The sequence below is a fragment of the Coenobita brevimanus genome, chromosome 72 (assembly GCF_032717465.1).
Source record: "Coenobita brevimanus isolate Jiangsu-jjx chromosome 72, ASM3271746v2, whole genome shotgun sequence".
Classification (NCBI taxonomy): Eukaryota; Metazoa; Arthropoda; class Malacostraca; order Decapoda; family Coenobitidae; genus Coenobita; species Coenobita brevimanus.
The window spans coordinates 15,888,940-15,912,618 of NC_137025.1; the positions used below are offsets into that span (position 1 = coordinate 15,888,940).

Genomic DNA, 23,679 nt, shown 5'->3' on the forward strand with positions numbered 1-23,679 from the left:
CATACAGAATGGAAATATGTGCCCAGGAAATGTACACAAAGTTTAAAGGGTGACGTCATCATGCGCAACTTTCAATTTTCGTCGCCAGGCCAGCTGACTTCCCGGATGAGCTCAAGTTTTCCACGTGCTGACATGACTTGTCTCATTATGCTGAGCACGTTAAAACAAAAACGTGTTACTCAAGGATTGAGTGCATTCACCTTATCTTGGCCCAAATTTTCATCCTTTGCAGCTTATTTCATATAGCACAGTGGCAGAAAATTACTGTACTATGGCTCTACATTCTTCCCATGTTACTTCTTCATGACTAACACCATATTCTGGCATTAACCTACTGTTCCAACTCAGTATTTATGATGGAGAGATGGCAGTTTTTGACCATTTGAGTAAAAAGGGTATAACAGCTCATGATACACCCCACAGAGTGAAAGGGTTACAAATTTATTTTGCATATTAATGCTGAATAACTCTATTATATCCATACAATCCAATTTGGTCCTAGGACAGAATGGGATAATATGGATTGGCTATTAGCATTTTCAAGTGTATACAGTACCGTATATCAAATTATCAAGTGTGTCACCACATTCACCTCTTACAACTACAACCAGCCCACCATCACACTGAGTTTCCTTCAGATGTAACATACCTTGTGTGCTGGTACCCTGGCTAGGTGACAGCTGCCATAGTCTGCCACATCAGCAGTACCAGTATTGCGACACAGCAGCTTGTAGTCCAGGGCACGCAGCTTGGCAGCCCAGGTTTCATTGTTATTTCCGTCTGCAGTGTTAACAAAAGAAGTAAATGTGAGTCTCATGAACTTGTATTCAGTTAAAATATATTTGCCAGTAATTTCCTACTACTGGCATATCCATGGTAATCTAATGGTCAGGAAGCACCAGTTACAATTAACAGCCTTGCCTTGCTTGCAGAGCTTTGAAAATCCCATATATAATGCTATCAGGAGTATAGGATGGTCTCCTATCCCTAGATGTTCTGGACTATAGTAACCTGCCAGTGGACTCCTACATCTCGAAGGAGATAATATATAATTAGCTGTTCCATTTTTTCATTCATTTCTTAATTCATCCATCATCCAATACCACGTTGCCCCATGACGAGCATAGGAGCCAGCGGCTAGGCAAGTTGGTCCTGACATTTAAGATGAGACTATCCAGCCACATTCATCCCTGAGTGCATTATGTGAACAATAAACCCCAACCATCCCTTGGATATAAACCTTCACTGGCTCAATCCGAATGGAGCTCCATAATTACCCACTAAACCACCAGGTGCCAAAATTTGGTTACATGGTTACCACCCAGCATAGTAAATGGTTTCCTGGTGTACAGGCTTGTCACTCTGTAGTCACCCACAGGCAGAAGGAAGAGGAAAGAATGAAGGAAAGAAAGACAGAAAAGGGAGTGTAAAGTCACCTGCAGGCAGAAGGATGAGGAAAGAATGAAGGAAAGAGAGACTGAAGAGGATGGAAGGAAAGAAGGATGGAGGAGAGGAAAGGGCAGACACCTGAGAGCAGCTCTACATCGAGTGTGTGGATGGTGAGCTCCCACACCTACCACAAAGTGCCTCCACCTACCACACAATAAATTATTGTTACCATATCCTTGTAACTGCCCTAAACTATGTTACGAGCAACCTCAAGCCTGTACGAGATGGACAACCGTACAGTATAGGAATCCGGTTAATCCACTGCCCAGGACTCATTAAAAACAACGTTATACCCTACTGCTTTACAAAAGTGGGACAATTAAACCTGAGGTTTTAAAATTTAACCCGTGGATTGTGCAATTATCTTTTTTATCCCACCCCGTGGTGTGCAAAATATGAGAGAAAAAAAAAAGTTTTTGTTTATTATAAACTTGAACATAAACATCCAGGGCATCATCTGGTTAAAAAAAAAAAAAATCTCACTCTCTCTCTCTTTCTCCGTCTTTGCATTACACCATGGGTAAGTTTGTGCAGGGGCGTAGTAGTGAGCAGTGATGCACGGCCACTGGAAGGTCGTGGGCTATGGGGGTGGGATAGGGGACATGGTATTAGGCTTCCACTCCTTCTCATCAGACTCAACAGACAATAACAAAAGATCATAAGAAGCAAATAAAATCGGTAAAAACTTACTTGGTGTTAGATTCTCATCAGGTCGTGATGGTGGTGAAGCAGATGCGAGTAGGAGGGTGTGTGAGTCACCCCCCCCCTCACTCTCTCGCCCTCTCAGAGCTTCCTGCCTCTGCTTACTACGTATTTTCACCACTTTGTACTTTGGTTTTCGTCTTCACTGTCACTATGAATGAGCTTTCATTTCACTCTCACTTTTTTCATTAATGTTTCTTTGCACCTAGTCTCACCACGACTGCAGTAAGAATGGGGTTGTGGGTTGTCAGGAGACGATGAATCACTTCTGTCCCCCATGCTTCCTATAGGCCTACTGGGGCTGGGAGGCTGAGAGGCATGGCGTGATATGAAGTTGAGTGATTCCCCTACCCACCGCTAGGGTTAGTGGATGTCTACTATGGCGGAAACTTTTGTGAGAAATTTTTGAACTCAGCACAGCCTGAGCTGTGGCTCACAACGCTGTGCTTCCCAGCCTGAGCTGTGGCTAGCATTCCACAGGTTAATAGCTGTTCTCTAGATATCCCCATCCTACATGAATACAGGATATCTGACTTGGGTAATAATAATGAAAATATGTCACACTCTGTTACACTGGCACATTCAGTACATAACACAGAAGTGGCTTACAAGTGCAGTAACACTGTGTGAACAAAGAGAGAGAGAGAGAGAGAGAGAGAGAGAGAGAGTACTGTATACAGTATATATATAATATACAGTAAACCCTCGATATAATGAACCCCAGTATTGCGAATTTTGAATATAATGAAGGGCCAAATCGCGACCAAACTTCCCCCTTATTATGCAAACAAAGGTCACTAAATGCAGGGGAAGTTTGCAAATCAGCCCACTGTGACAACAGCATCCTCTCCTGGGACAGTAAGTGTACTTCAACAGCATCCCATCTTGGCACAGTAAGTGTACTTCAACAGCATCCCTTCCTGGCACAGTAGGTGTACTTCAACAGCATCCCATCCAGGCACAGTAAGTGTACTTCAACAGCATCCTCTACCAGTACAGTAAGTGTACATCAACAGCAACCCATCCAGGCACAGTAAGTGTACTACAACAGCATCCTCTACCGGCACAGTAAGTGTACTTCAACAGCAACCCATCCAGGCACAGTAAGTGTACTTCAACAGCATCCCTTCCTGGCACAGTGTGTACTTCAACAGTCTCCCATCCCGGCACAGTAAATGTACTTCAACAGCATCTCTTCCTGGCACAGTAGGTGTACTTCAACAGCATCCCATCCAGGCACAGTAGGTGTACTTCAACAGCATCCCATCCTGGCACAGTAAGTGTACTTCAACAGCAACCCATCCTGACACAGTAAGTGTACTTCAACAGCAACCCATCCTGGCACAGTAAGTGTACTTCAACAGCATCCCTTCCTGACACAGTAAGTTTACTTCAACAGCATCCCTTCCTGACACAGTAAGTTTACTTCAACAGCATCCCTTCCTGACACAGGAGGTGTACTGTAACAATACTACATTATACTGTACAGTATTCTTATTATAGGTACTGTATTTATATGTACAACTTCATACAGTATTGTGTTTACATGTACAATTTCAAAAACCATTGAATTCTCCATGTAAAACTTCACAGAATTAGTTTAGGTTATGTTTGAGCACACAGGACTGAATGACTCCCCTTATATGGCAAACTGAGTTCAGTACCTCAGAAATACTGAACCCCTCGGATACAGCGACCCCCCCCCCTAATTAGTTCGTTATATCGAGGGTTTACTGTATACATACATATATATATATATAAATATATATATATATATATATATATATATATATATATATATATATATATATATATACTGTATATACAGTGCCCTCGCGTCCGACACACGTTAGTCCAGAACGATTCACGTCCAGCACGGAGAGCAAATAATTAGTATTATTTAATATGATTTAATTACTGCAACACGAGTGTGTTAGCATAACACGCACAGAGCTCCGAGAAGTGGGCGAAATCCACAGAGTTCACCTCTAGCACGATCATCCCCGGTCCAACACGGTCATACTGGACATTCCCATGATGATGATAGCCAATGAAAACTTCTGATCAAGTAGCCTTTCCCGCCCGCTATCGTGACGTGATCGTGATGCCGCCCAATTAAAAACGCTTCTGCTGTCACGTGATGTTTTGTTCAAATTTCTCCTGCCACAGCGCCACTCAGTCGCATAATTCGCATTGGAAGGTGCTTTTTTCTTGCTGCATTTTCTGCCCTTGTTACTGCATTTTACCCTGCTCACAATGCCTAGGAAGCCTTCTGAGAACCCCAAGAAGCGTCGGCACCTCCCTCAGGCCACCAAGCTAGAAAGCATCAAGAGGAAGAAGAAAGGGGACAGGAAAGTTGACATTGCAAAGGCCTACGACATGAATGAAGCCAACGTGAGGACCATAATAAAAAACCAAGACAAGTGTGACAAGTGTGACCTTAGGGTTAAGGGACTGAACAGGGAGGCTGCAATGGATCGTGCAGCATGGAGAGCCGCCATTAGGTGACCAAGGCCGACACATGCAAGCATGTTGGAGCCTTTAAAAACGAACGAACGAAAACGAACGAAGATCCTGGCAGCCGAAGGCTATCACACAGCACTTCATACCAGGTTTGCCGAGGATACGACGGTAAATCGGAACGGTAACGTGGTAAAATTACCGACGATACCACGGGCATTTGGAATTCATCTGGATGGATTCCTGCCGAGCATACGACGGGCAAAACAGTGTGACCAAAACCCAGGCGACTCGACAAAGAATGTATCGTACTACAGCATTGAACATTTACCCTGACACTGAATACATATTAATATTTTAGAATAAATATCAATCGTTTTGAAACCCTTCTCATCGGCGTGTGTACCAGTTTATAAACAAAGTTGCTTCTCCTTATTTTCTACCGAGTCAGCGACAGCGATCACTTTCCACAGTCACGAGACGGGGCTCTGGCAACAGTGTGAGAAGCATGCCCTTTGCTGAGGATTACAGAGTGCTAGGACAGGCAGAAGCAGGACCATCCATGGCTGTGGACGAAGATAGTGATTCTGAGTGTGATTTCGAAGGATTTATGAGGGAGGTTGAGGAGGAGCAACGGCCATTACCCGCTAGTGATGCCAGCAGCCATCCTCCAGGGACCCAGTAGGACTACCTACAGCCTTGGATACCACCTTCCATTCCCAGCAAGCCCACCAACACTATCCTAAAAGGTTAGTTATCATTCATAGCACAGTACCATTTATTATAATTACAACAGTACCAATACATGTATAGGTATATGGTAGGTATTTAGGGTGACTTTTCGTAGGGTTGCTGACATAATCCATTTTTCCCCATAAGCTCTATTGTTAGTCCAACACGTTTTTGGTCCAACACGTGACCCATGCATGACAATATTACCGTGTTGAAGCGAGGGTACTGTATATATATATATATATATATATATATATGTATATACTCGTGTATATATATATACAGGGTGTAACACGAGTTTCTGCAAATATTTGTAGAGGTGAAAGAATACGTCATTCTGAGTAGAAAATCTTCTATATACATATGCTTTTTAAGGAATACTATAGGCATGAGGTGGATTTTAAAAATTACGCAACGCAACTGTCACACAGAGATGAGTCAGTTAGGGGAGTGGCAGGAAGGAAGGAGGGAGTGAAGGAGGGAGTGAGGCTAGCGATCACCTGACTGTCAGTCAGTACACACTTTCCCGCCAAGATAAGTAGGCGTGCTCAGATTACAAGTCAAATCCTTGATTTATTTTGTACCAATTTGAGAGCCAGAAAATGCAGATAGTACCTTACACTTTCAGTAATGTGGAGTATGCAGATATGATATTTATTTACAGGTTCTGCCACGGAAGTGCAAGTGCTGCTGTACAGGAATACAGAAGAAGATACCCAAACAGAAAATCTCCCAATGTTCGAACATTCTACACAGTTTTTCAACACCTTCGTGACAAAGGGTCCTTCCCCAGAATAGGTGCAACAGCTGAACGAATAGAGGAACATGGAAGGGTAAGGCAGATTCTTGATACAGTGCAACACAGCCCAGACGTTAGCACATGAAGAATTTCCCTCCGACTTGGAGTTTCTCACATGAAACTTTAAGATATAGCAACCCACCCCTCCCCCAAATTAGTTCATTATATCGAGGGTTTACTGTATACATATACATATACAGGTTTCCCTCGCTTTACGATTGGTATGCGTTCCTAGAAATGTAATCGTGTACCGAAAAATCGTACAGCGAACTTAAGGTTTAACCCCTTAACCGCGGGGCATCACTTTCGTGACGCTTGGGAGCAAGGGATCATACCGCGGGGCGTCGCTTTTGTGATTCTGTGTTATTTTGGATTCACCCGGGCTTCCAAGTGGGGGCTTGTATCATCTATCAGTACTGCCAATGTCCAACACTAGTCAGCACTCCTAATCTCATCTGTACTCCCATCCATTGTTGACAATTTAGCCATTTCTCCCCGTTCTTGACTCCCCTCCCTACCCCTCCCTCCATTACCCTATCCTCTCGCCTGCCCGGCCGTGCTATGCTAAGTAAATCTTCCCTGGAATTTTTCACTGATTTCATCCATTGAAATAAGCCATATGCCCTATTCTTATACCAAATAATATATACAAGAAAGAAATAAGGTAAGTGAGAGTGCCATACACCTGGAATTGGCTAATTATCACCTGACAACACCTCACGTGCACTCGTTCGCTAATTTTCGCTGTTTTTTTCCCCTTGAAATATGCAGTATAATCTATTTTCGTAATAAATATACATATAAGGAGGGAAGGGAGAAGCCTAAGTGATATTTACATTCACCTGGAACTAACTAATTTATAATGTATTGTATAGATTTCCTGCCAATCATTTCACTACTATACATAGCTGTTTTAAGAGCTAACATTGGTAGTACTGAATATCCCCTAAGTAGGCCTCTACCCCGGCCCTCCCTTATCAGTTCACTCTCATCTTCCGAAGTGGAGGTATGTCTGTTTCCTCTTGCTGACTTTAGGGACTTTTTCACCCCCATGCAAAGGGCCCTGTGACCTTTACCCCCTACTAAACCTCGTGTGGAAAGAGGTAAAGGGCTGACAATTGATAAAAGAGTGACTACGATCTTTCTATTGAGTAAAACAGTGCAAGTGGAATTGTAAATAATGTGTAATTAATGTGTAAACAGCAAGTGAAAGTAATGAATGTAAATATACGTGAACAATGGAAAATAGTTTTATAAGTTACTTCAAGTGACAGTGCATAACACAGTGTAAATAAAATAGAAATGTAAATAACGTAAATAAAATAGAGAACGTAAATAGAAATGTAAATGAGTAGCATTATAAGAATACGAGTATATACCCTAGGAGTAATGAAAGTGAAAGTTTCACTCTAGCATGTCTGAATACTATGAGTTATGAGAGTGAAGATGAAAGTGACAGTCACTCTCAATGCTAGTATACAGGACGAGAAAGTGAATGCTACGTATTTTACTGAAAGAAATTGAATCCCTACAGTGACAATAAACTAATACTACTGAAGGAAACTTATGGATAAAGACTGTAGATATATATAAGTGTTATATAGTAATAGAAATATAAAGTGTGAGGGGTTTTATGAATAATAAATGACAGAGTACCAAGAGCGAACTAGCGCAAGTGCGACAGTCAGACGCGCTCATAATTTTCATTGCTTTCACAGTGGGGTTTTTTTTGGAGTATGGATCCCAAACTACTTGAAAATCATAGAGTAGTGTTTATAGTGTTAATATCTGGCTGTGGTAATCATATTACCGGTTGTCGGGAAGTGCAAAGTGGAGACTTCGTTACCCAACTTCAGAGGTCTCCACAAGTCCTACGGTAACTGACGAAGGCTCAACAAACATTCCAGGAGAAAGCTGAAGGTATGTGCCATAAGCATATTTAATTTTAATATTCTAGGACTAATAACTGATTTTTGGCAAATATTTTTTGAGAGTCTGTCGGAGCCCGAATAACCCCGCGGCACACGCAAAACATCGGTAAACATGCCCGCGGTGTAGGGGTTAATGGGAAAAATAGGGATGTGTTCCTGGACTCATATATAAGAAACCCAACACCCATGCAAGTGATCTAATATGCAATAATAACGATGCTTTATGCGCTGCAGTGCATCTGAATCGCATATGAATGCACATTTGCAGATATAAAGACATGAAATAGCATATACAGTGTACAACAATAAATACGGTACAGAATGAAGAACAGGAAAAATAATAATATCCTGGGCACTGATGAACACAGACGCATGGAGTTTGTAAGCTGAACGAGCGCGCGGGTGAGACTGGGCAGTGATGAGTTTCTGGGACAATTTGCCGTCAAGTCAATTCACCATCACAAAAATAACAAGATAATTCGCCGTCATTAAGGAAGACAGCTATGGGTGATACTAGAATAAAATTAAAAGGCGACTACATTGAGAAAGAAACAAGCTAAGTATTGACTAAAGGTGCAACTAATAAATAATATCCAAAGCCTACGCTATTGAACATAGACTTTGATAGATCCCCCTGAAATAATAGTTATTGAAGCATTGATTAATTAATAATAAGTATATTTATAGAATGACGGGGAATTGTCCATGTTTTGAAGGCGAACTGCCGGATGCCGAATTGACCTGACGGTGAATTGTCTCAGAACCAGTGATGCTTGGATGGCGGAAGTATGGGAAACTGTGTGCATTGGGTGGGTATGCCACGCAACTCTCAGGTAATCTGCCTGTGAGCAGGGGATTTCTCCACATCACCCATCGTAAATGCTGGGGAGCTCAGTCGTAAAACGAACGATTGGTACTAAAAAAAAAAAAAAAAAAAAAAAAAAAAAAAAAAAGATCATAAATGCAAAATATCGTAAAATGAAACATCGTACAACAAGGGAGACCTGTATATATATATATATATATATACACACAGGGTGTAACACGAGTTTCTGCAAATATTTGTAGAGGTGAAAGAATACGTCATTCTGAGTAGAAAATCTTCTATACACATATGCTTTTTAAGGTATACTATAGGCGTGAGGTGAATTTTTAAAATTACGCAACGCAACTGTCACAAAGAGACGAGTCAGTTAGGGGAGTGGCAGGAAGGGAGGGGGGAGTGGAGGAGGGAGTGAGGCTAGCGATCTGCTGACTGTCAGTCAGTACACACTTTCCCGCCAAGATAAGTAGGCGTGCTCAGATTATGTCAAATCCTTGATTTATTTTGTACCTATCTCAGAGCCAGAAACTGCAGATAATGCTTTACACTTTCAGTAATATGGAGTGTGCAGATATGATATTTATTTACAGGTTCTGCCATAGAAGTGCAAGTGCTGCTGTACAGGAATACAGAAGATACCCAAACAGAAAATCTCCCAATGTTCGAACACTCTACACTGTTTTTGAACACCTTCATGACAAAGGGTCTTTCCCTGGAATAGGTGCAACAGCTGAACGAACAGAGGAACGTGGAAGGGTAAGGCAGATTCTTGAAACAATGCAACACAGCCCAGACATTAGCACAAGAAGAATTTCCCTCCAACTTGAAGTTTCTCATATGAAAGCCTGGAGGGTGTTGAGAAGTGAAGGTTTTCATCCATATCATCTGCACAAGGTTCAACATCTTCAGGATGGAGATTCTGTGAGGTGACTGGATTTTTAAAAAATGGTTACAAGATAATTCCCAGCTATGGAAATACATTTTATTCACAGATGAAGCCACATTTACCCGTGCTGGACTGCACAATTGCCCATAATGAACATTGGTGGTCAAAGGAGAATCCATACAAAATGGTAGAATGTAATTTCCAACATAGATTTTCCATTAATGTCTGGTCTGGCATTATTGGTGATCAAATGATTGGCCCACACATCTCTGAAGATTGCCTTAACGGGGATGCTTATGCTAAATTTTTGATAGATTACCTCCCCTTACTCCTGAAAGCTGTTCCTCTGGCCACATGACACTGACTAGTTTTTCAGCATGACAGGGCTCCACCACACTTCAGTAACCAAGTAAGGCAGCACCTTGACCAGACATTTCCTGAAAAGTGGATAGGTCGCGGAGGACCAAACCAGACTTGCCAGATCGCCGGACCTAACACCACTGGATTTTTATCTCTGGGGACACATGAAATCACTAGTATTCAAAACAAAAATTAACAACAAACAAGAACTTCTGCAGAGAATAATGGAAGCTTCAGAGCACATCAAGAACAAGCCAGAAACTTTGAGGAAAAGTACACATTCCATGTTGCAACGAGCGCGACTGTGTATTGAAGCTAATGGTGGCCGCTTCGAGCATTTGATGTGATCATCACAATACTTCTGGAGATCTGTAGTGGTGAGAAGTGACTGACTGTACAGTAAACTTGGCGAGAGAGTACTGACATTCAGCTGATCGCATATAAAACTTTGTCACCTTAATTTTACAGTATTTTTCTTGCTAATTACAATCATACTGTCCTCATGTAATCCTTATCGGTGAATTACATAATGCCTATTAATAGCATCATTTCCTGGTTGAAGATATTCTTATGTTCCACAACTTGCATAAAAAATCATAATTAAAAAATCATAATTTCACCAAGTTGGCATCCGTGTGCCCAGATAGCCTCCCTCCTCCCCTCCCCTCCTTCCTTCCTGCCACTCCCCTAACCAACTCATCTCTGTGTGACAGCTGCATTGGGTAATTTTAAAAATCCACCTTACGCCTATAGTATTCCTTAAAAAGCATATGTACAAGTACAGTATATAGAAGATTTTCTACACAGACTGACGTATTCTTTTACCTCTACAAATACTTGCAGAAACTAGTGTTACACCCTGTATACATACATATATATGTATATACATATATATATCTATATCTATCTATCTTATCTATCTATCTATCTATCTATCTACTCATCTCTCTCTCTCTCTCTCTCTTTTTCTCTCTATATATGAGACCCTGCACGCCACTAGGGGTAAAGCGCCATACCCACTGAAACCTGTTTTTTTCCACCTCCTGCTCCCTCAATCACTACCTATGACTGCACAAAGTTGCTCTGCTCAATGCCAGTTAGTGCAGTAAGGGAGAAAGTCTGAAATAAGAAGTGTGCTTCAAGTGACCTCGTTGACACTTCGTCTGGGGTGTAAGCTCTATTGTGCACCACAAAGGGTCAACTCCATTCGTTCATCATCCCACAGCAGTGACCAGCCAGCCAATCATAACATGCTACGTCACTCACGCATGGTCAATCAGAGACACCGACTTTCTCATGGGTGGTGCCTTAACTGCTCAGCTTAGCATCATCTTTCCCGAGTGCAAACCACCCCGAGCATCGATGCATGGGTGGTGCTTTGCACTTTACCATTTCTTCCATATTGCCCTTAAAAAACAACTTACCTTTATAATAGTATTGGATGAATATGTTACTTTATTGGTTTGAATAAGAAAAAAAAAAAAAAAATGGCTGCAAAACGCTCACAAAGTCCGGCAAGACACTAGCAAAAAATATTTCTCTGCTGATGACATAATTTTAACAATGAAAATATTATTGTGCAAAATTTCTTAGCTACTGCCCTTTAAGTACTCACATTATGCACCTTATGTGCAATTTTAGAAAGTAAAACTAAAAAAATAACATTTCTATGAACTTTTTTATCTCACCTGACTTTGAAGGCAATTTGTGGAAAATCATAAATGTGTCACTTTGCCCCTTGTGCCATGCAGGGCCTCATATACATCATACAGCATATATATATATATATATATATATATATATATATATATATAATGTACAGAATATATATACTATATATATATATAAATATATATATATATATATATATACTGTACAGTATATATATACTATATATATATATATATATATATATATATATATATATAGTAAATCCTCCTATTTGGACGCATTTTACTTCAATGCCTGGTTTTTCACGCAAGAAAAAATTTTCCGAGTTGTCTCACAATTCGCGAATTTCCCCACAATCAGAAGTTTCCAGCCAGCAGCCGACACTCAGCAGACGATGTGTACCAATGCTCAGTCTAGGCACTTTTAATTTTTCCATGCAACATCTTTCCATGATCTTTATACAGCAGGTCCAGTAGGGCACACGTGAGTTTGTTAATGTTTATGATCGTAACATACGATCTTCAGCTGTGTCGTGAATACACACCAGGTCCAGCAGGGCAGTAGACACACATGAGTTTGTTATTGTTTGCGATCATGACGTACAATCATCAGCTGTGTCGTGCTATTATTTCTTAACATATTACATGTTTCTCATAACACTATTAATTTTTGTTTTGATGGACAAACACCTGAAATAGATGTAAAATAAAGCTTATCGATATTTAAGGAAGGAAAGAATTATAACCATCCCAATACAGAGATGGTAGACTCAGCCCACTAATTTTTTATTCTATCTGACTACATTACAGCCTCTCTTCCTTGTAGCAGTGAGTAAAATAATGTTGTTATAATTTCTCCCTTCCTTTTAGTGACAAAGAGGGCACATAAAATGACCGGGGGTTAGATGACCTACTTTGATGTTGAAAATTAAATAATCTGGTGAAAACTGGCAGCTTTCCTTGGTTAGTGACATTGGGAACTAGCCCATCCACTCTCAACACACCTTCACTTGCCACTCAGGCCAGTCTTCACTTTATTTCTGGTAAGGATTTTTGGTGTTGCAGCTCTTTATAACAGTTTTAATGTCTTTTCAGGCACATGTTTATTGCGTTATGCTGTTTTAGAAGTAGCAAATACTCTTCATTTAATTTTGGGTAGGGCCTGTTTGGTGTTCTAGTACTTTCTGATAGGGTAGGTACGTGTCCTACCGGAACGCTCCTCTATTTTTCCCACTGACTCTTAACTTCAAACTTCGGCGTTTCACGGTTCGCAAGGTTTTGGCGGAACATCCAAGCAGCGAAAAACGAGGATTTATTATATATATGTATATATACATATAAATACCGTATATATATATATATATATATATATATATATATATACTGTATATATATATATACACACATATGAGGTGCTACCCAAAAGTTCCAGTAATCTGAACAACTGGAGCCAACCATTTGCAGTTTTACCTACTGCCACAAGGAGGAGTCAGCAGCACCCCTTGTGTATCAGTGTCACAAGGCCGTGTCTATGGGCAGACATGCTGTTAAGCTATGCTTACTATTGTAACGTGGTGTGCAGGCGGTTTGGCAGTTTTCCAACAGCGGACCTCACGGAACAAAGAACCTGCATCAAGTTCTGCTTCATGATCAACAAGATGGCTGCAGAAACTCACCAGTTGCTTCAGCAAGCCTTTGGTGACAATGCCATGTCCCAAAGCAGAACATTTTTCTGGTACATGCAGTTAATGGATGGACGAATGTCGATTGAAGGCGATGACCATTCTGGATGACCGTCAATGGCAAGAACACCAGAAAATGTTGGAAATGTTCATCAGGCTATCCTTGCAGATCGTAGACAAACTATCCATGATGTTTGTGATAATACAGGACTGTTGTACGGGAGCGTGCAACTCATTTTGTCGGACGTGTTGGGCATGAGACTCATCGCTGCAAAATTTGAGCCAAGATTGCTGAGTGACAAGCAGAAGGCACATTGCATTGCAGTTTGCAAGGAGCTCAAGAATCAGGTAAGAGATGATGCCACCTTCATCTACAAGGTCATAACTGGTGATGAATCATGGGTTTATGGCTATGACCCAGAGACAAAGCAGCAGTCACTGCAATGGAAATCTCCCAATTCACCGAGGCAGAAAAAAGCGCGTCAAGTTTGCAGTAATGTCAAGTTGATGTTGATCATTTCCTTCTATATCCAAGGGATTGTTCACAAGAAATTCATCCCACCTGGCCAATCTGTCAGCAGAAAGATTTACTGTGAAGTTTTGCAGCATCTGATGGTGAACATCCACTACATATGTCCAGAACAATGGAAGTACAAGGACTGGGTCCTGCATCATGACAATCCCCTCGCCCACACATCAACTCCTGTCCAGCAGTTCCTGGCTTCCACTAACACGGTAGTCATTCCTCACCCACCCTATTTGCCTGACCTTGCCCCCTGCAGCATCAATTTGACTTGATTGAGGAGATCCAGACAAAATCGCAGGAAGTGCTCAAGACCATCATGCCTGAAGCCTTCCAGGGATGCATGGACTCATGGAAAAAAAACGAAGAGACCACTGTATACATGCCCAAGGGAACTACTTCAAAGGTGAAAGTGAGAACTAGGGGTAGGGTAACTTATTTTCCTAAAATATTGAAATTACTGGAACTTTTGGGTAGCACCTTGTACACACATACTAGTATACCCTGATATACGATACCTTTAGATGCGATACCCGGCTTAACAATGGGGACAGAAATACCACCAAAACCTGCATAACGATGGTCAAACCCCAGTTGAACAATCAGTTTTTATTTTTTATTTTTTTTTACTGATCTTGAATATATTTTAGGCTAAAATTGTGTGTTTAGGCTAATTTATAAACTTTTAGGACTCATGTTAATGTGTTTTAGCCACAGGTGGGGTGAACATTGTCATTTTGTGGTAAAGTTTACTAAGCTTGATTTTTTTCAGACTTATAGTTGACAACTTTCAAATTTTATTTGTTGCTTTTACTGAGTTATTTACAGGTATTAGGCTTAGATTGGCTTCTTTTACAGCTGTTGGGCTATTTAGATTGGCTTTAAACTTGTTGGATTCATTTGGGTGGATTTAGGACTTGGTTAGTGGGGGGGAAACCCAAGGCTCAAAAATGCATCCCCATACTTTACATGTTAAATCTACCCCAAGTTATTTGACAGGAGCCTGTGCAGTCACATGGAGAGACAGACTGACAAATGAGGATGTGAAGTAGCATTGTGGTGTGGGTGTGGATGTGGATGTGATAGGAAGCGTTAGGAGAAACACACTGAGGTGGTTTGGCCATGTGGAGGGGATGAAGAGTGAGAGACTGATGAAGAGAGTGAATTTGAGTGAGGTGGAGGGGGGGAGAGGGAGGGGAAGGCCAAGGATGAGATGGAGGGATGGAATGGAGAGGTATAAGAGAGACGGGGGGGTGAGCTGGGAGCAGGGAAGTGAAATGGCAGGGGACAGGGTGACATGAAGGCAATTTGTTTGTGGCCACCCTTTACGGGATTAACGTGTCTGGCAATAGATAGAAATCTACCCCGAAATACAATACCCTGCCTAACAATGGGTTTTTACTTAACCAAATGCATCGTTAAACTGCGGTGTATATATATATATAGTAATCCCCTGTACTTTCCGGACGCCCACTTTCCGGACACCCCACTTACCAGACATTGTGGGCCTGGACCTTTGGAACCCAAAAATGACCAAAAAAAGAAATAATCCCCTCCAAAATCCGATTTTTTTCCCACCCGTAATTTGAAATTGCCGCGCGGCACTGAACAGCTGTTACACCACGGACCCTCCACCTCTTCCTTCCTCCCCCCTCCCCCCTTCCCTGTCAGGGTTGCCATTTGGTATTTTGCACTACCAAATGTGGGCCAATTCGGTAATGAAAAATTCATTTGGTAATGAATCAGAATAATGCATTACCAACCGGATTTTTCACATGTATAAGGATACACAGGATGGAGATGGTAGATTGTTTGCTCTCTCTGATTAATATGCTAGCCAACACAGCATGAAAATAATCAACATGCTGTTAATTATAAGGAGAGTGATTACATTTACTTACACTCGTATATATAATAGGAGCGTTCGCGCTGAGTAGAAAATCTGACAGACACCACCAGAAACTAGCCTCATTTTCCTTTTGACTGGCTAAGGGGGTCTTAGTTAAACTTCAGCGTTCTTTTTCTGATCGATATTTACGATATTGGTTAAGCAAATATCTTTTAAAAAATGTAAATTACTCTTACTTGTGCTATTTCACCCAAAATATCGCCTAAAAATTCGTATATTTATATATTCTTCCCTAACAAGGTTAGCACAGTATCTGTCAGTAAGACTGTTTTTGGACTGTAAGAAGCAAAAAAGGCGTGTGAATAATGACCCGTATATAATCTGACTTGTACAAAAAATGGCAAATATGGTCTATCCATAATTTAATATTTATCAGACTCTAAAATGTTACGGCATATTGGAGCCTGGTACTGCCAGACGTATGAAGCATGCCAGCTGATGGAGTAGGTCACAGAGCGAGGAAAGACACAACTGTTTTGGTTTGCTTGGAAAACTTGTTGTACCGGAGGCAGCAACTAAATATCGACATCTATATCTATCTATAGACCGACGCCCTAATCCTGCAAAGGGTGGCCACAGACAAAATGCCTCCAAGTCGCTCTGTCACCCACCATTTGACTACCCTCCCCTCAACTCCCCCCTCCCCCCCTTATATACCTCTCAACTCCATCCCTCCACCTCATCCTCGGTCTACCCCTCCCTCTCCCTCCCTCCACCTCACCTACATACACCCTCATAGTCAGTCTTTCATTCTCCATTCTTTCCACATGTCCAAACCACCTCAGTGTATTTCTCCTAATCTTCTCAACCACATCCACATCCACCCCACAACGTTCCTTCACTTCTTCATTCGTCAACTTGTCCCTCCACGTCACTCCACATGCTATTCTCAAGTAACTCATTTCTACTGCTCTCACTCTTGACTTGTTCCCCTCTTGCATGGTCCACGCCTCGCTTCCATACGTCAGGGTAGGGATCACAATACTATCATGCAGTGACTTCTTAACTTCCATATGCACCTCCCTATTTCTCATCACTGCTTTCAGTGTACCAACAACCTTCCTTCCCTGCTGTACCCTTTCACGCACTTCATCTCCCAAAGTTCCATCCTTACTCATCACACTACCCAAGTACTTGAATGCACTCACATTCTCCATATCCTCACCATCCAACCTCACTGCACACTCTGTGACTTCATTCCTCTCAAACACCATAACTTTACTTTTGTTTACATTAACTTTCAGATTCCTCCTCCTACACACTGTCCCAAATTCATTCACCAAACCTTGCAACTCCCATTCATCTTCACTCAACAATACTGTATCATCAGCAAACAGCAGCACCGGAAGCTTCCAAATCTCACCCTCATTCATTAGGTCCAGCCCCACATCCACTGCCCTACCTTGCACCTCCTTTACAACCCCATCCATGTATATATTAAACAGCCATGGAGACATCACACAACCCTGTTTCAATCCCACACTGAGATCAAAGACCTCACTCAGCTCACCATCCACTCGCACCATAACCCTAGCTCCCTCGTACATACTCTTCACAGCACTCAACAATTTCCCCTCCACTCCATATATTCTTAATACCTTCCACATACCTTGCCTATCTATTCTGTCATAAGCTTTCTCCAAGTCCATGAAGGCAGCATACACTTTCCTTCCATTTTCTAGATACTTCTCCACTAAACATCTTAGAACAAATATCTGATCTACACACCCTTTTCCCTTCCTAAATCCCCCTTGTTCTTCTCCAACTAGCTCCTCTGTCATATGCCTAACCGTATCAATGAGTATTCTACCATATATTTTACCAGTCACACTAAGAAGGGAAATACCCCTATGGTTACCACATACTTCTCTCTCCCCTTTTCCTTTGTATAAAGGAACAATTATACCTGATTTCCAGTCCTCTGGAACCCTTCCCTCTTCCCAAGCCAATCTACACAACTTCCATATCCACTCCAAAACAATCTCACCCCCATACCTAAGCATTTCACCACACACTCCATCAATTCCTGGGGCCTTTCCCAACTTAATCTTCTTCATCGCTTCCACCCTACTGATCTCTTCCTCCCTCCTCTCATCTCTTCTTCTCCCAGCCATTCCTCAACCACATATACTCACGCTGCTCTCACTCTCTACATTCAACAAATCCTCAAAGTGCTCCTTCCATCTCCTCAATTTCTCTCTCTTCTCCACCAACAATTTATTATTCCTATCTTTCATTCCCCTACTATTTCCCCTTTCACACTGCCTTACTTTCTTTACCTCCTTCCAAAACAATTTCTTACTCTCCCTCCATTTCACACTCAGATTCCTCCCAAACTCTTCATCCACTTTCTTCTTACCCTCCTTCACCAGTCTCTTAACCTCCCTTCTCCTGCTCACATATACCTCTCTCTTCTCTCTCTCATCTTCTCCCCTACCTCTACTCGCTAACCATTCACTATATGCCTTCTTCTTTTGTTCCACAGCTCGTTTCACCTCATCATTCCACCATGCTCTCCCTTGCACACCCTTGCATCTCCTCCTCACTGCACAAACCCCTCACACGCTGCGCCTATCTCTTCCCTGAATATCTTACACATGTCTTCCACCCCTTCCATCTGCTCTAGCTCATACCTTCCCAATCTTTCTTCCATTATGCTCTTATACTCTGTCATTTTCTCACTATCTTGCAATTTCTCCACTCTTCTCACAGGAGCTGCTTCCTCCTGTCTTCCCCTTCATCTCCTCAACCACTTTCTTTGCATCTCTACCTTGGCCATCATTAAGTGATGGTCCGAGACTCCATTCCCCCACCCTCTCCACACTCTTGCATCCAACACTTGTCTTCTCATTCGCTCATCCACACACACGTAGTCTATCATTGCCTTTCATTCAACAAGTTCACCATCCATCCTCCTCATTACTCTCCACGTATACCGGTGGATCATCTTATGACAAAAGTAGGTGTTGGCTATTGCCAACCCCTTACAAGTACAGATGTTCACCAAAGCACTACCATTCCCATCTACTTCAGCTGTCACACCCCACTGACCAACCACTCCATCCACTCGTACATTCCCAACTTTGCCATTCATGTCTCCAATCAACAGCACTCTCTCGCTCCTCTCAAACTTGTCCATACATGCTTCTACTCTCACCCAAAACTCATCTTTCACTCTTGCCACTCAATCCTCTGTTGGGGCATACACACATACAATCGCCCATGCTTGTATACCTACTTTCATCCTCACCCATACAATCCTTGCACCCACTGTTCCACACTCTCTTATATTCTCCTTCCACTTCTTGCTTATCATCAGACATACTCCCTCTCTTGCTCTCTCATTCTCATTGACTCCCGCACATATACCTACACCATATTCCCATTCTCTCACCCTTTCACCTTTCCATTTAGTTTCAGTCAATCCACATACATCCACTTTTGCATCCTCAAGCACCTGAACAATCTCTCTCTCTTTCACTTCATCATTCACTCCTCTCACATTCCATGTTCCCACCCTAAGAATGTCCTTTGTCCGTTCCTTAGTCGTCAACATATGGTCCGTCCGGGTCCGAGGCGCTTTATTCGCTTTTTTAGTTAGTTCTTTTTACGAAGTGGGGCACTAACCCACCACCAACCCTTTTAGTTACCTCGTACAACAAGCAGGGATACTGGGGGAGTATTCTTGAAACCCCCCTACCCCCAGGGGGGAGTTTAATGTGTTAGTATGAATTATAATCAACTATTATTGTTGGTTAAAGATATAAATATATATTTCTATGCATGCATAAACCAGGCTGCAACCACTGTTAAATATTTTTTATATTTCTATATTTTTTCATTCTGCATTGACAAAGCACTGTTTTATAGAGAAGAAATAGAATATATACATATTTTTACAATATATAAGACGCATGAAAAAGGCCATTCAATCACTGCCCGACATGTGATTTTTTTTTCCGTCCGAAAAATTAAAATACCGGTGATTTCTGGCATTTCTCCAGTCGCGCGAACACTCCTATTAGTGAAGAATAAATGCTAGCTTTACAAATTAGGTAATGAAGTTAAATTTGGCAATGAAAACTGAGCAGTTTGGTAATGTGGCTGTTGCGATCTGGCAATTCTGTTTCCCAGTCACCACCAACAATTACTGCCGAACTTCGATCGTGAGTAGATGCTTATCGCAATGGAGGCCACACGTGCTCGTTTTTTGTGAATAAACAGTGAATAAACTGCAATACTTCGCCACCAGACCACACAGGAATTTACAGTGTTGTGCAGTGTTAAGAAATTAGAGTTTAGAGTGCAAAGGATTAGATGTTGAGTGCAAACTGGCGGTTGAAACTGGCAGTTGAAACTGGTGGTTGAAACCGGCATGGTGCAATTAACAATGTGCAGTGTTAAACAATAATAACTTACAGTGCAAAAAATTACTGTAAGTGCAGCACAACACTAGATTACTGTACGTGCTTCAAGAGCATTTTCACCACTGCCAAAACCTTTGGAGAAGGCAGCCACAGACCCTGGCTGTGGTACAGTCACTTCTAATTCCTCATTCTCTGGTTCTTTTTCATTTGTTTCATGCTTTATGTCCATTATTGGTGTGAATAGGGTCTTAAATAGGTTTAAACAGGTGCTATGCATGTCTGATAGGGAGTTATTTAGGTGGCTTTCAAAGTTAGGCTGGGTTAGGGTCCTTAAGTACCAGTCCAGGAGCCAAGGGCCCACTTTCCAGACGGGACCACTTTCCAGACATGCCTTTGGCTCTATTACATTGCATAGTGAAGGGATTACTGTATGTATATACAGTAATCCCCGCACTATCCGGACGCCAACTTTCCGGACATCCCCACTTACTGGACATTATTGTCCCTGGATCCAATATTCCCAAAATGGTCCGAAAACCACAAAAAAGTTTTTAAAAATCCGACTTTTTCCCGCCCGTAATTTGAACTTGGCGTGCGCAGTGCGGGACAGCTTTGTTTTTGTGCGTCATTCCTCCGACGTCCGCTAGAGCGCCCCTGCATCCTCCCCACTTACTGCCTGTCTCTTGTCGTGAGTGCACGATTGTCATCATGGCTGCCCACGTGCTCGCTTTTGTGGTGGTGCCTTACCTGCTGCAGGCTCTCCTTCTGCTCTCGTGCCTCTCCTTCGTGTGTGTGATGATGGCCCCACCGCCTGAGAAGAGGAAGAGAGTGGTTTTGACTCTGGAGAAGAAGAGGGAGATATTGGAGAAAGTGGATGCGGGATGGTCTTCGTCACGCATCCTTCGTGAGTTCAACCAGGCCCGATCTACTTTGTTTGATATTAAGAGATCCCGAGACAATCTCATGCAGTACACGGCTGACTTCTCATCAAAAAGCAAACGCAACGTGGAGAGGAAGGTGATGTTTACTCCCAAGTACGCTGAAGTCGACCGCTCCACGTTGATTTGGTATCGACAGCAACGTGCTGCTGGTGTGATGGTGCGTGGGACGGAGCTGAAGGCTGCTGCTGAGAAGTTCGCAAGGCTTCACGACGCCCTAGACTTCAAGGCATCTGAGGGTTGGCTCTTCGCGTTCAAGTTATGATATGGCCTTACCAACTGTAAGTCTCATGGCGAAGCTTTGGACGCTAACGAGGATGGAGTAGAGGAGTTTCGCCACAAGATGAAGGGCTTGATCGACAGGGAGGGCCTCACTCTCGGTCAAGTCTACAACGCTGACGAAACTGGTTTATTCTATCGTTCTTTGCCTACGAACACCCTTGCCGAGGAGACGGAGAAGCGTGTAGCTGGCCACAAGCTCTCCAAGCAAAGGATATCTGCTTTGTGTTGTGCTAATGCTAACGGCATGCACTGGCTTAAGCCCATTATTGTTGGCCATGCAAAGCAGCCTCGGTGTCTTCATGGGGTGATGGATGTCCTTCCTGTCGTTTGGTACCATTCCTTGAAGGCATGGTTCACAGCCTACATCTTCAAAGACTGGTTCCACCGCCATTTCGTCAAGAAGGTCATACATTACCAGACAGAGAAACTGGGAATCCCACGCGACCAGGTAAAGGCCCTCCTTCTCCTCGACAATGCACCTGCCCACCCGTGCGACAAGGACTTGATGGCTGAGAATGGGCGCATTAGGTGCATATTTCTGCCACCTAATACTACTGCCCTCATCCAACCAATGGACCAAGGAGTGATCGTGGCAACGAAGCGCCTATACCGACGGAAGTTCCTGGACGAGGTGATAGTTGTTCTCGAGGACGAGGAGCGCAGGGAGGGACGGGACATGCGAGGCCAGCGGACTTTGGAAAACCTTCGCCACTTCAACATCAAGTCTGCCATTTACAAATGGGCCAGTGCATGGAAGGAAGTCCCTGTCAAGACTCTAGAAAATGGTTGGTCTCGTCTGCTTCTCGGAACGGATGTGGAGCACGATTTCCTAGGTTTCGACTTGGATGACTTCCATGCACGTCTACGTGCACATGGGGACGATGTTGATGTGGACGAAGTGCGTGTGTGGTTGGATGACGACAAGGGCAATCCTGGGTTTCAGACCCTGTCTGATATCGAGATCGCATCTTCAGTTGCAGGTGTCAGTACCCAGCTTGAAGATTCCGACGAGGACGGCGACGATGATGCAGACTCCTCTCAGCATGACACTACTCCAGCCATCCCCAAGCTAAGCACACTCCGGGAACACCTAGAGTTCTTTCTCGACTACCTGGAACACCCGGACTGCGACAGGGAGATGGGGCCCTTGGGACTTGTGGAGGAAGTGCATGCTTTCAGGCAGCACATCATCAATCGTCAGAATTGTCGTTCCTTGCATCAATCAACGATTGACAGTTTTTTCAGGCCCGTGACCCCCGCTGTGCCCAGCCTTGGCTCCACTCCGTTGCCTCCCCAAGACAGGCCCTCATGCTTCGAGCCACAGCCCAGCACATCAGCCACGGTGGAGTCACCGCTCGACGTGAGTTTGCGCCTATCTTCAGAGTCGTCTGCAGTGGGTACGCCATCACCACGACCCAGCGAAGCACCCCTAGGTCACCTGCATGTGCTACTTTCAGACTCTGACAGTGATTAGACGCCAAGAACTTCTCCACTAGACCACACGGGAATTTACAGTGTTGTGCAGTGAAAAAAACAGTGCATAGTGTTAAGGAATTTGAGTTCTGAGTGAAAAGACAAAGATTTAATGGACTGTAAATGTAACGTAAATTAACTTGAGTGTGTTTTGTTTAGAAAATGGTTTCAAGAGTGGAAAGACTTAAAGTGCAGAGTGCAACACTTATTTCATTAAGGTACAATGGAGCGCCAGTAAGACAAGAGTGTGCAGTGTTAAGAGAATGGAGTTCTGAGTGCAAATGACTAAGTTCTGTGCAAGACTTCATGAACAGTGTACTGCAAGTGCTTCAGGAAATCCTTCTTACTGTCAGAGTCTGAGAGGAGGCGGTTATTCAATGAGATGGCCAGGGACTTGCCGTTAGTACCCAGAATGTTTCATATTGTACTGTACTGTATTTTTCATACTGTACTTACCTCTAACACCTCATTTCACTCTTTTATGTCCCTTATTGGTGTGAAGAGGGTATTAGGTGCTATGCATGTGCAGTAGGGAGGTACTTCTCTGAGTTAGGGTCCTTAAGTACCAATCCAGGAGCCAGAGACTTGTTGTAAGTACCCAGAATGTTTAATATTGTATATATTCACCTCTAAACCCTAATTTTATGGTTCTTTTGCATTTATTTCAGTCTTTTATGTCCCTTATTGGTGTGA

At 42.7% G+C, this 23,679-nt stretch overlaps 1 protein-coding gene across 1 annotated transcript in view; it reads right to left on the reverse strand.

Moving 5' to 3' along the window:
* Positions 1-23,679, reverse strand: part of LOC145407194 (transferrin-like) — a 320,468-nt gene that overhangs the window by 51,820 nt on the left and 244,969 nt on the right. The window contains exon 13 of the mRNA XM_080278231.1: positions 650-780. Coding sequence (XP_080134357.1) covers positions 650-780 — 131 coding nt within the window. The remainder of the gene's footprint in view (positions 1-649; positions 781-23,679) is intronic.